This window comes from Mustela putorius, unplaced genomic scaffold, assembly GCF_011764305.1.
Source record: "Mustela putorius furo isolate JIRA1106 unplaced genomic scaffold, ASM1176430v1.1 tig00000196_pilon_pilon_pilon, whole genome shotgun sequence".
Classification (NCBI taxonomy): Eukaryota; Metazoa; Chordata; class Mammalia; order Carnivora; family Mustelidae; genus Mustela; species Mustela putorius.
The window spans coordinates 12,871,715-12,883,741 of NW_025421310.1; the positions used below are offsets into that span (position 1 = coordinate 12,871,715).

General features: G+C 56.1%; 1 protein-coding gene across 2 annotated transcripts; it reads left to right on the forward strand.

The window, feature by feature from the left end:
• The first annotated feature begins 898 nt into the window (after window positions 1–898).
• DACT3 (dishevelled binding antagonist of beta catenin 3) lies at window positions 899–10,413 on the forward strand. Of its 2 annotated transcripts, none has more exons than XM_045077140.1 (4): window positions 899–1,444; window positions 6,774–6,870; window positions 7,038–7,190; window positions 8,137–10,413. In XM_045077140.1, exons 1-4 carry the CDS (start codon window positions 1,196–1,198, stop codon window positions 9,531–9,533), a joined length of 1,896 nt encoding a protein of 631 aa, XP_044933075.1. In that variant the 5' UTR covers window positions 899–1,195; the 3' UTR covers window positions 9,534–10,413. The 2 variants fall into 2 exon arrangements, with proteins under 2 accessions (XP_044933075.1, XP_044933076.1); XM_045077141.1 differs by lacking the exon at window positions 899–1,444 and adding an exon at window positions 4,939–5,055.
• The last annotated feature ends 1,614 nt before the right edge of the window (window positions 10,414–12,027 follow it).

Below are 12,027 nucleotides of genomic sequence, written 5' to 3' on the forward strand. Positions count from 1 at the left end.
GGACCTGGCTATTAGTGAGTCAAGGTCTGTCTGAGAAATGGGTATGACTATTGGAGCTAGATCTCTAAGGTTGTAGGGACACACACTCGGCGTAGTGACACACGTTGGCCGCCTGAGGGGGCGCCAGCCCGGCTCGCGGAGCCTGGGGAGCCAGAAAGGAACCTTGGAAACCAAAGTCAGGCTCAGACTCTTAGGACCACAGAACGTCGAGAACAGAGCATCTTAGAATGCTGAGAACAAAGCCTCTTAGAACGTTGAACAAAGGCTCCTGGAATCGTAGAATGGTGAACGCAATGCCCCCCACACAATCTGGGAGACAAAGGACGCTCAGATTCTGTTCTGGTCGGATAATAGAATCTTCCACCCAGGCTGGTCTTATAATTCCAGAATTTGGGATATAACCTATCTGACTCTTAGGAGTCAGCCAATATTAAACCAAGCGCGGGCCCCTCCTAAGCTGGTCACACGCCCATGAAGCCCGTCCCGCTTAGAAGCATTATTTTATGGAAGGCTATCGTTCTTGGCTGCCTTCTAGTTTTACAGCTGAGTGTCTGGGAAGCCTTCGTGGAAGAGGAGGCAAAATCAGGGCTCGACTCGAGAACCTTTTCCGCCCCCCGCACACCCTCAGCAGCTCAGGGTCGCTAGGGGTGGGGGGAGAGGGAAGGTTGCCAAACTGTCACGTGGACCCATTCTCTATTTATAGATCACCCCTTCTCCTTTCGCGGGACAGTCCAATGGTAGCCAGAGCTCGCCCGCAAGGGGGCGGAACCAGCTGCGGGATCGGGGAGGCACGGGCCAATGTCGTTGGAGCAAGGGCGGACTTGTTTCATTGTGACGCGAGAGGGGGGCGTGACTGGAGCCCGAAGGCAGCAAGCGGTGGGGCGTGGCAAGGCCGCCCAGAAGCAAAGCGAGTAGGAAGCTGCGAGCATGCGTCGCGTCGGGGGGCGCGGGTGCACCGCCGGGCATCTTCGTAAGGGAGGGTACCAGCCAATAGGCGACGGTTGCTCTGTCGCCGGGGGCGTGGCCATGCAGATAAGGCGCGGGTGGGCGGCCCAATGGGCGGGCGCCTATGCAGATGAGACGGTGACAGCCGGGCCAGCGGGCGGGCGGGCAGGCGGGCTGTTGGGGCGGGGAGGTGGGACCCGGAGAGGGGTGGCCGTGGGGCCCGGCCGGGCTGGGGTGGGGGGCCGCAGCCATGATCCGGGCCTTCTCGTTCCCGGTGAGCCCCGAGCGGGGCCGGCTGCGGGGCTGGCTGGAGGGCAGCCTGGCCGGGCTCTGCGAGTTGCACTGGCTCCGGGAGAGGCAGGAGTACCGCGTGCAGCAAGCGCTGCGGCTGGCCCAGCCCGGAATGGGGGGCGCCGAGGCCGAGGACGAGGAGGACGCCGATGAGGACGAAGATGCGGCGGCAGCGCGCCGGGCCGCAGCGGCCCTGGAGGAGCAGCTGGTGAGGGGCCGCCTGTCCGTCCATCCCTCCGCCCCCGTCTGTGTCTGTCTGTCTGTCCGTCTCGGTTGGATGCTCAGACACCCGTTCCGGTGGGGGAGGGGCAAAAGACAGGGGGTGGGACTGGAGACCCTGGAGTATGGGCGCCGGGCGGGATCTGGCCTTCCCACCCCCAAACTGGGGAAGGGGGACAGCATCGCTTCCGCTAGAGCCTCGTGAAATGCACAGGCCCCTTCCCCAAAGAAAATTCTTCTGGGCGCTAAGTATGTGTCAAGCCTGGGCCGAGTATTTGGCATGCGCTGTCTTCTTGAAGCTTGGGGGAGAAAGGGGTGATAGTCCCCATTTTACAGAGCAAGAAGCTGAGGCTCAGAGATGGCAAGCGACTCACCCAAGGTCACACAGCTGGGATCCAAACATGCCCCACTCTGGCCCCGCCACCAGGGCTCCATCTTCCCTAAGTCCCGGTGTGCTTGGAGATCTCTGGAGGGGGCGGGGTGGGGGGAGGGGATCCTTGGGCTTCCTGAGGGAGGGATCACCGCTGGGAGGAAGCTTGCAGTCCGCGATGATCTTTACTCTGCGGTGACACTTTCCCTCCTTTCCTAGCTGGTCCCAGCCTTGGTGAGCCCCAGAAGAGGCAGGTCGAGGCAGCATGGGGGTCTGGCTTCTGAACTCCCTGAGTGTTCTAATGGTAGAAAAAGAGGCAGAGGTCTCCAGAATGACTTCAAGAGCACCACCCCTCTCTCCTTCTCTGTCATTCTTTGATTTTTCCCGACCTCTTCCTGGATTTCTCTCACTCTGTCTCCCTACTGCCACATCTCTGACTTTCAGCATCTGTTTCTGTCTTTCTTAATCCTCCGTCTCTCTGGGTCTCTCTGTCTCCGTCTCCCTGGCGTTCTCTTGCCTTTCTGCACCCCTCTCTCTTCCCGCCCCACATCCCTGTCCCTATCTCTCTCTTCCCCTCCCCCCAGCCTGCCAGGCCCCAGACCCTGGCTCCCTCTGCAGATCCCATCCCCAAGCCTGTGTGTGGTCAGAGCTTCCCGTTTGGGGAAACCTGAGCCCGGGCAGCGGGGGAGGGGGCTCTCCCTGCTGCTGACCTCCACTGCCCCCTCCCCAGATGGAGAATGGGGAGGGGGACTGACGCCAGACTCCGGGGCTGCACGCACAGCCCCTCCCCCGACCGGGAGTGAGACCCTGCACATTCTTCTCTGGAAGCAGAAACAGCTGTGGGAGGCCCCACCCCCTCCCAAAGTTAGAGACGCCTTGTGGGGGCCTTCACCAGCTCCCCCCCACACCCCACCCCAAGCTGGCTGGGCTTGGGTAGGCACCTCCCACCGTACGTACAAGAAGAGGGAGAGAGCATGGGGATGGGCGAGCTGTGTCCTTGTCCTTCCTTCCGGTCCCTCAGTCTGCCTCAGTCTCCCCTCGCTGCCCTTCAGCTTCCCTATTCCTGCCGCTGAGTCTCCCCCCTTCTCTGCCCCTCTGTCTACCCCGCCCCCCAGGAGGTGGTAGTGGAGAGGGCTCTTTCCCCCACACTCTCCAGGCAAAGCTCCGTCCCAGCGTCAGGGAGGAGGCGGTGGCAGGCAGCGGGAGGAAGGCAGCGGCGCGGAGGGAGGAACAGAAAAGCGCTAAATATAAACGTCTCTGCGGTTGGGGGTTCCTGGGTCCTTCAGAAGAGGGTGTGGGTACCTCCTCTGATCCCGAGCCTCTGTCTTGTGATGCTAACCCCTCCCGCCCCGCACCCCCTGCCAAGGAATACACTCCCTTTGAAGCCAGAAAGATTGAAGCCAGACTCCATTCGTTGCTAATAGGAGTAGCCCGGACGCAGGTAAAGACCGGGGGTATCTCAGAGAAGAGAGGTCAGAATCCTGGATGGGTGTGGGAGTTCCATTCTCTTCCACCAAGAAAAAGCGTCCCCTTCCAGCAAGAAGGACTTAAGTTAGACTTGAAGAAGGACTTCCAAATCGCGCTAAAGAGAACGGGACACAGACTAGGGGCATGTGAGCAGTGGGGAACACAGGTCTGGAAAAGTTTAGGCCACGGGGTCTCCAGGGGTCCTCACCTAAGGTTTCACCCGTTAAACCTATCCAACTGAACGACCACAGGCCTGCTGGCAGAAGGGCTTGCAAAGAAAAGGGGATGGGCATGAGGGGTATTGTGGGTACATGGGGAGCAGGATTCAGACCGAGGTCATTTGAAGAGTCATCACTTTGCACCCGGAAGGGAGGGGGTCAAACTTACCCACAGTGGGAGTGTGGGGACTTGGGGTGGTGTTGGAGAACCCAGGCGTGGGGGAAGAGGAGGCCTCTCCGGTTTGTCCCCCTTACCCCTGCTCTTCCCTACAGAGCAGGAACTGAAATTAGACCCATAGAACGTAGCTCCCCTCCCAGTCTATCCTTTTATGTTTATTTTTAATTACACAAGTAAAACATGACTTTATATTTTGCTGGTTGGAAATTCATAGCTTTCGTGTAAGAATAAAAGCTAGCAATTATTGAGCTTAAAAGGAACCGCTGTTTTAAGTCATATAATCCTCACAACACACCGTAAGAGAGGGAGCTGAATGAGGCCATGTTACAGACGAGGAGACCAGGGCCCAGAGAGGGGAGTAACCTGCTCAAGGTCACACAGGGTCTCCTCGGAGATCACCGCCAATGTCACGTTGGCATGAGTCCCTCTAGACCAATGGATTTGCTTGTAGGAAGAGCTTACCTGCCAAGAAATGTAGGGTTTTGCTTTGCTTCTTGCCATTGCCAGTCTCTTGGGGTGGTCCCAGAGATAACGCCAGCGGGTCTCAAAGTGTGGCTGCTGGGCTAAGCAGTGTCACCTCGGAACTTGTAAGTTATGCCGATTCTTGGGCTCCAGGCTGGAATCAGAAGCTCTAGAAGTGGGACCCAGGCCCTGCAGGTAAATCTGACTCCCACTCATACACGACACTTTTCTTTTTCTTGTCAATGCTGTGTCTTAGTGATGATTCTTTTTTTTTTTTTTTTTAAGATTTTATTTCTTCATTTGAGAGAAAGAGAGAGAGAGGGCAAGTAAGAGAAAGCAGGGTAAGGGATAGAAGGAGAAGCAGACTCCACACTGAGCAGGGACCCCGATGTGGGGCTCGATCCTGGGACTCCAGGATCATGACCTGAACCAAAGGCAGACGCTTTACCCGCTGAGCCATCCAGGTGCCCCCTCTTAGTGATGATTCTGTGTAGAAATTGTGTCCTTCCATTTTGACAGGTATATAGTATTCTGCTATGTACATTCATTTTCACCAAACATTTCCTGAGCACCTGCTTTGTTCCAGGCGCTGTGCTGTTCCCTAGGGGTGGGTGGGGGGGAATCCTGACATGAACAAAGCAGATTAAAATCTCTGCCTTCCAGGGATGACTTTTAGTGAGACAGACCCGATGACGACCTGATGCATGCTTTTGAGCCAAGAGGTCATTACTGCTACGGTGCAGGGAAGCGGGGGGGGGGGGGGGCGGGGACAGGTCAATGGGTGCAAAATGATGGGGAAGCTATTTTGGAAAGACCGGTCAGGGGAGGGATTGTGTAAGGAAAGATCTGAATGAAGCCAGAGAGGCAGCCAGGAAGAAATGCAGGGGGAGCACATCCTTACTGAGGTAGGAACACCGCATAGTCATCCAGGGAGCGTGGCTGGAGCAGAGTGAGGGGGGGTGATTAGTGGGGGACATGACATGGGGTACCTGGCCGGGGTCTCCGACACCGGGGTCTTAGCCACCCCTGATTGTGTACAATCCGGCTGCTTTCCTGGGTTCTGCTCCAAGATGACGCCACCCTGAGCATCTCTGCACACCCAGGGCAGGAGCCCAACATGGAATGATTTGTTGACTTTCCTCCCATAAACAAACCCAGATGGGGGCTTCTGTTCTTGGGGTGGGGGGAAGGGGGAGGACAAGGGGCCCAGGAGAGCAGCCACAGGAGTAGGAAGCAGGGAGGGGGGAGTCTGCGAAGGGGGATGGGGGGATCCGGCCAGGCTTTCTGCCCTAAATAGGCAGGGCTGGGCGACTGGCCTCCCGGCTCCTCCCCCCTCCTTCCCTCCCTCCCGCCGTCCAGACAAGCTGCTTTTGTCTGAGGGTCAACCGTCAGCCTGTGGTGGTGGCCACCTCTGGCTTCGCCCTAGACCCACGTGCGACTCTTCCTGGATCTGGCCCTGTTTTTCCAAAATGGGGTTAGGTCCTAGCGTCTTGGAAGCCCCATCTGTGTTATCTTAGTCCCTCAACCCGTCCCTGGTCACTGTCACTCCCCTAAAAGGGTTTTCACCTTCCTTTATTCTCACCTGACAAATGCTCGTTTTCTGCAGCAAGAAGGATCCAGGATAGACTCAACTGGACTTTCTCAGGGGGATGAGGTTCAGGGGCAGACAGGGGAGGCTTCCGGGTGGGAATGAAGCAAGGGTGGGAGAAAGATGTTGTTCCCTGGGGCCAGGGAATGGGCTGGGGCTTGCTACTCTAGTATGCTACGGGCTAGACTCACAGAAGGACTTCCTAGGGTGCTCTTCCTGGAGGAAGGACCGAAGGCTTCTACGAGTTGTGGTCAGCCTGTTTTATCCATATGAGGGAAAGAATCGGTCTGCAGCGGGAAGGACTTAAGGAAGACTTACAAAAGGACTTTGTGCTGATGATAAGGGGCAGAGGGAGATGATGGGAGCATCTGAGAAGAGAAAGTCAAGGACTGGGAGGAGGTGGACCAATGGCTAGGGGATCTGCTGGGTCCTGGGTATTTTGAGGGCAAACTCCCCTTACAGTGACACCATGTAAACTGAGACTCGAAGAGGAATGTTCTGATAGGGGTTGAGGGTTATGGAGGAAACACCTGACAGAGAGGGGGTGAGGGATGGGAACTTCTGAAGCTTATCCCACCTAAGAAAGGTTAATGTAGCTGCAGCATGAAGGACTTGAGTTAGATAATCACTGGGACTTTTTTTTTTTTTTAAAGATTTTATTTATTTGACAGACAGAGATCACTAGTAGGCAGAGAGTCAGGCAGAGAGAGGGGACGGGGAGAAGCAGGCTCCCTGCTGAGCAGAGAGCCCCATGTGGGATTCTCGATCCCAAGACCCTGAGATCATGACCCGACCTGAAAGCAGAGGCTTTAACCCACTGAGCCACCCAGGTGCCCCATCGCTGGGACTTCTAATGGGATGAAGGGACAGAGATCTTGAGGGTGATCCTGGGACCTCGGTACTGCTTTTAGACTTTTGAAATTAGAGCCTCACTGTCAAAGTGAAGCTCTGCCTATCGGGGGGATATATGGGGAGGGGGGCACACGACAGAGGATTGGGGATATTCTGACTATCCTGCTCTCCCCATGCCCTCAGGAGGCCTTGCCTGGGCTCATCTGGGACCTGGGCCAGCAGCTGGGAGACCTGAGCCTGGAGTCTGGGGGCCTGGAACAGGAAAGCGGGCGCAGCTCAGGTGAGCATGCGTAGAGGGAGAAGGGTCTGCCTGGGACATCCCCATCTTTCCTACTGCCCCCTACCTCTCAGGTTTCCCTGTCTCTGCCTCTTGGTCTCTTCCTTTCCCCACCCCTGGTTTCCCCATCCAGGCCCCTGATTGTCTCTCCTCCACTCCCTGGAATCCAGGCTTCTATGAAGACCCCAGCTCCACGGGAGGTCCAGACTCACCCCCCTCTACCTTCTGTGGGGACAGTGGCTTCTCTGGATCTGGCTCCTATGGACGCCTGGGTCCCTCTGAACCCCGAGGCATCTACGCCAGCGAGAGGCCCAAGTCCCTAGGTAAGGTGGGTGGGGTTGGGGCCCTGAGAGGCAGGGAATGGGCAGGAAAAGAATGCTTTTGAGCACAAGCTTCTGAGTCAGACTGACCTGGATTCAAACTCTGGCTGTGACCCTTCCTTCTCATGTGATTTTGAGCATGTTGCTTCTTTCTGGGCCTCTGTTTCTCCTTTTGTTAAAATAGGATTATTAGCAGCACCTGCCTCATAGGGAAGTTCTTCATACTCAATGAGCCTGAGCCCTCACTACCATTGGACTTGGCACTTGGTAGCCACGTAAACAGCAACTCCTGTTGTTCACTTATACAAGTCAGTTTCGGAGCCCCTACTAGGTGCCAGCTTAGATTTGTTTCAGTGGCGAGGAATACCCAGAGGGAAAGAAAAAAAAAATCCCTGTTTTCATAAAGCTGACTTTGCAGTGGGAGAAACAGATAATATACAAGATAAATAAGATATAGACATATAGGAAGAGAAGAAAGTTAGGGAAGGGAGCTGGGGAGGGCATACCCTTTTGAGTTGGGGAGGAAGTTGCAATTTTAGGACACATGGCTAGGGAGGGTGTCACTGAGACTCTGACATTTGAGTGGCGCCCTGAAGTAAGCGAAGCAGATATCCTCAGGGAAGCGTGTTCCAGGGAATGGCAAGTGCAAAGGCCCTGAGGCTGGAACGTGACTGGCGTGTGCTTCCAAGAGGGCAGCAGAGCCCCAGACCTAGAATTATAGAAGACAGGGATTAGATATGAAGGTCAGAGAGGCAGAGGCGGGACAGACCCTTCATGGTCTTGTGACGATTTTGTTATGAACCTGATATGCCGGGAAAGCTGAGAGCAGGGTTTTGGATGACAGTGAAGGAGGGCAGGGTAGGCAACTAGCCCCTCCTAGGCTCCTTCAGCAAGGACTTCGAGGGTCCCTCCACTCTCTTCCTTTTTTTATTCTTGCCTCCCTCCCTAGGAGACGCCAGTCCCAGCGCTCCGGAGGCGGTGAGCGCTCGGGCAGCCGTGCCACGATCATACTCTGCGCCCTACCCGACGGCAGCGGGCTCTGCAGGCCCCGAGGCCTGCTCCTCCGCGGAGCGGCGGGCGCGCGCCGGGCCCTTCCTGACGCCCAGTCCATTGCACGCCGTGGCACTGCGCAGCCCGCGGCCCTGCGGCCGGCCTCCCGCAGACTCGCCGGACGCCTCGGGGGCGGGGCGGCCCCTGGACGGCTACATCTCGGCGCTCCTGCGCAGACGCCGCCGCCGGGGGGCGGGCCAGCCCCGGACCAGTCCCGGGGGCGCGGACGGGGGCCCGCGGCGCCAGAACAGCGTGCGCCAGAGGCCGCCGGACGTGTCCCCGCCCCCCGGAGGCGCGCGGCCCGCGCCCGAGCCCCCGGTGGAGCGCGCGGGGGGTCGTCCCGCCAGCCCGGCCGCCCTAGGCCGCGCCTGGGCCTCGCAGTGGGAGTCGGAGACGGCGCCCGAGCCCCCCGCGCCGCCCGCCGCTCCCTCGCCCCCCGACAGCCCGGCCGAGGGGCGCCTGGTGAAGGCACAGTACATCCCGGGCGCGCAGGCCGCCACCCGTGGCCTCCCTGGCCGGGCGGCCCGCCGCAAAGCGCCCCCACTAACCCGCGGCCGCAGCGTGGAGCAGTCCCCACCCCGGGAGCGTCCCCGGGCCGCCGGCCGCCGCGGACGCATGACGGAGGCCTCGGGCCGCCGGGGCTCGCCCAGGGCTCGCAAGGCCGCGCGCTCCCAGTCCGAGACCAGCCTGTTGGGCCGCGCGGCCGCGGTTCCTCCCGGGCCCCCCAAGTACCCCACGGCCGAACGGGAAGAGCCTCGGCCGCCGCGGCCCCGCCGCGGCCCCGCGCCCACGCTCGCGGCCCAGGCTGCGGGGTCCTGCCGCCGTTGGCGCTCCACGGCCGAGATCGACGTTGCGGACGGGCGCCGCGGCCGTCCCCGAGCCCCCGCGGCCCGCGGCCCGGTGCCCGGCCCATCCCCGTCCGCTCCTCAGCGCCGTCTTCTCTATGGCTGCGCGGGCAGCGACTCGGAGTGCTCGGCCGGGCGCCTGGGGCCGCTTGGACGCCGGGGTCCCGCAGGTGTTGTGGGCGGCGGCTATGGGGAGAGTGAATCGAGCGCCAGCGAGGGGGAGTCGCCGGCCTTCAGCTCCGCATCCAGCGACTCAGACGGCAGCGGTGGTCTGGTGTGGCCGCAGCAGCTGGTGGCAGCCACCGCGGCCTCTGGGGCAGGGGGTGGTGCGGGTGGAGGGGCGCCTGCGGGCCCCGCCAAAGTCTTTGTGAAGATCAAGGCTTCCCACGCACTCAAGAAAAAGATACTGCGTTTCCGTTCGGGTTCTCTCAAGGTCATGACTACAGTGTGAGTTTGGGAGTTTGCTTGGGCTCCCCCTTCATGGCCTCTGCACCACCACACTCCCAATCACTGACCCTTCCATACCTCCCTTCCAAAGACCACCATTTTCTCTGCTTCCAAAGACCCTTCCTCACTGCCCCCATTCACTGCAAGTCTTGGTTGAAAAGGCTCCCCCTCCACCATAGGGAGGAATGGGGGAGGAGCCCTGTTTGACCCAGTTCAGCTGCTGGCTCTGCAGCCTTTGGGCAAGAAAGTTCCCTTTGTCTGGGCCTCACTTTCCTCATCTGTACTATGGGTGTACTATGGTATGCAGAAGGGGTAATTCAGTTTGAATTTCCCCATTTTAGTTTAGACACTTAGTCCGTTTGTTCCCGTTCGCTTCCGTCACTGAACCCTCTTATTCCTCCTTTCCATGCCCAGATACAGTGTCCTCCCCCCACTCCCCATTCACAAAGTGCCCCCTGTCCATGTCCCTGGATTCTTAGGATATCCCCTTGGCACCATGGTCAGAGACTCTGTGTCTAACTCAGGTGGTGCCTGCAGAGTGCCCTGGGAAAGGAAGGAGCACTGACTTTGGGGTTTTGAGGGTCAAGTAGGAGGTGGTAACACCTGGAAAGAAAGACTTTTCACCTCTATCCCTGGACAATTATGGAGGATTAAGAGGTAGAAGAGGAAAGGAAGATGACTTCTATCTCATGCCCCCTTTCTCCCCTGCTGAGAGGGAGTGTGGGGAGCCCAGGAAGACCCTCAACTGTTCCAATCCAGTATTTTTTTTTCTTTTTTAAAAATCACTGTATTTATTATGACGATGGTGACTCCCCAGTGCACAGGGGGGCCAGACTCTGTGTGTTTCTCTAACCTCTTTGTAAATAAATGCACAGTGTTACATATGTGGTAGACTCTTCTTCTGTGGTTAAATAAGAGAAATGGTTTTCCTTTGGACTAACATTTAGTGTGCAACTACTGTTTGCTTTGAATATAGTAGTGTCCAGAACCAGATGGCAGATCTCAGGGTGGGTCTCAACCTAATTTTCCTGTCATGGGCTATAAAGAATCTGATCTTTGATTGAGTTGTGTTTGGGCATAAACATGGTTTCATAAAAATACGGGTAAAGGGACAACCCCAAATCCCTTCTTTCAGAAGTTATCATAATTAGTTTGTTGCATATTCTTGCATGTTTTCCTTTATACATTTGCAAATATATATGAATCTAAGTAACTATACAAATGTATAACTATTATATACATATACATATTTATATATATATGTGTGTGTATATACATATATATATATATATATATGTATATACACACACATATAAATTGAGCTATATATTTGCCTTGTGTATCACTGTTATTTTGGTGGTGTTGAGTCATCTGTGTCCGGAGATTTTTTTTTTTTAAGATTTTATTTATTTATTTGACAGTCAGAGGTCACAAGCAGGCAGAGAGGCAGGCAGAGAGAGAGAGGAGGAAGCAGGCTCCCCACGGAGCAGAGATCCGATGTGGGGCTCGATCCCAGAACCCTGGGATCATGACCTGAGCTGAAGGCAGAGGCTTTAACCCACTGAGCCACCCAGGCACCCCATGTGTCCAGAGATTTCTTTATGGGAAGGATTTCAGTTAAGAGTTGGATTTTTGTAGGCATGTCTTGGTGGCTTAGTTGATTAAGTGTCCGACTCTTGATTTCAGTTCGGGTCATAATCTCAGTGTTGTGAGATTGAGCCCCTTGTTGGGCTCCACACTGGGCATGGAGTCTGCTTAAGATTCCCCCTCCCCCTCTTCCCCTCCCCCCACTCCCTGCTCCTGTTCCATCTCTCCCTCTTTTAAAAAAAAAAAAATTGGGGCGCTTGGGTGGCTCAGTGGGTTAAAGCCTCTGCCTTCGGCTCAGGTCATGATCTCAGGGTCCTGGGATTGAGCCCCACATCGGGCTCTCTTCTTGGCAGGGAGCCTGCTTCCTCCTCTCCGCCTGCCTGTTGCCTACTTATGATCTCTGTTTGTCAAATAAATAAATAAAATCTTAAAAAAAAAAATTGGATTTCTTTGATGGTTACAGGACTATTTAGCTTTTCTATTTCTTCCTGTGTCAGTTTTACTAAGTTGTATTCTTCTAGGAATTTGTCCATTCATCTAATTTTAGATGACATATTTTCTGTTACTGTGTTATTATTTTTTAAAAATATTTTATTTATTTATTAGAGAGAGAGACAGAGATAGCAAGAGAGAGCAAGAGCTGAGAGGAGAGGGAGAAGCAGGCTTCCTGCTGAGTAGGAGCCAGACATGGGGCTCCATCCCAGAACCCCGGGATCATGACTGGAGGTGAAGACAGACACTTAACTGACTGAGACACCCAGCTGTCCCTAAAGATTTCATTTTTAAGTAATCTCTACCCCTAGTGTGGTGCCTGAACTCACAGCCCTGAATCAAGAGTCGAGTGCTCTATCAATGATGCCAGGTCCCCCATCACTGTATTATCAATGGCTGCTTTAGCATCCACTGTGGGA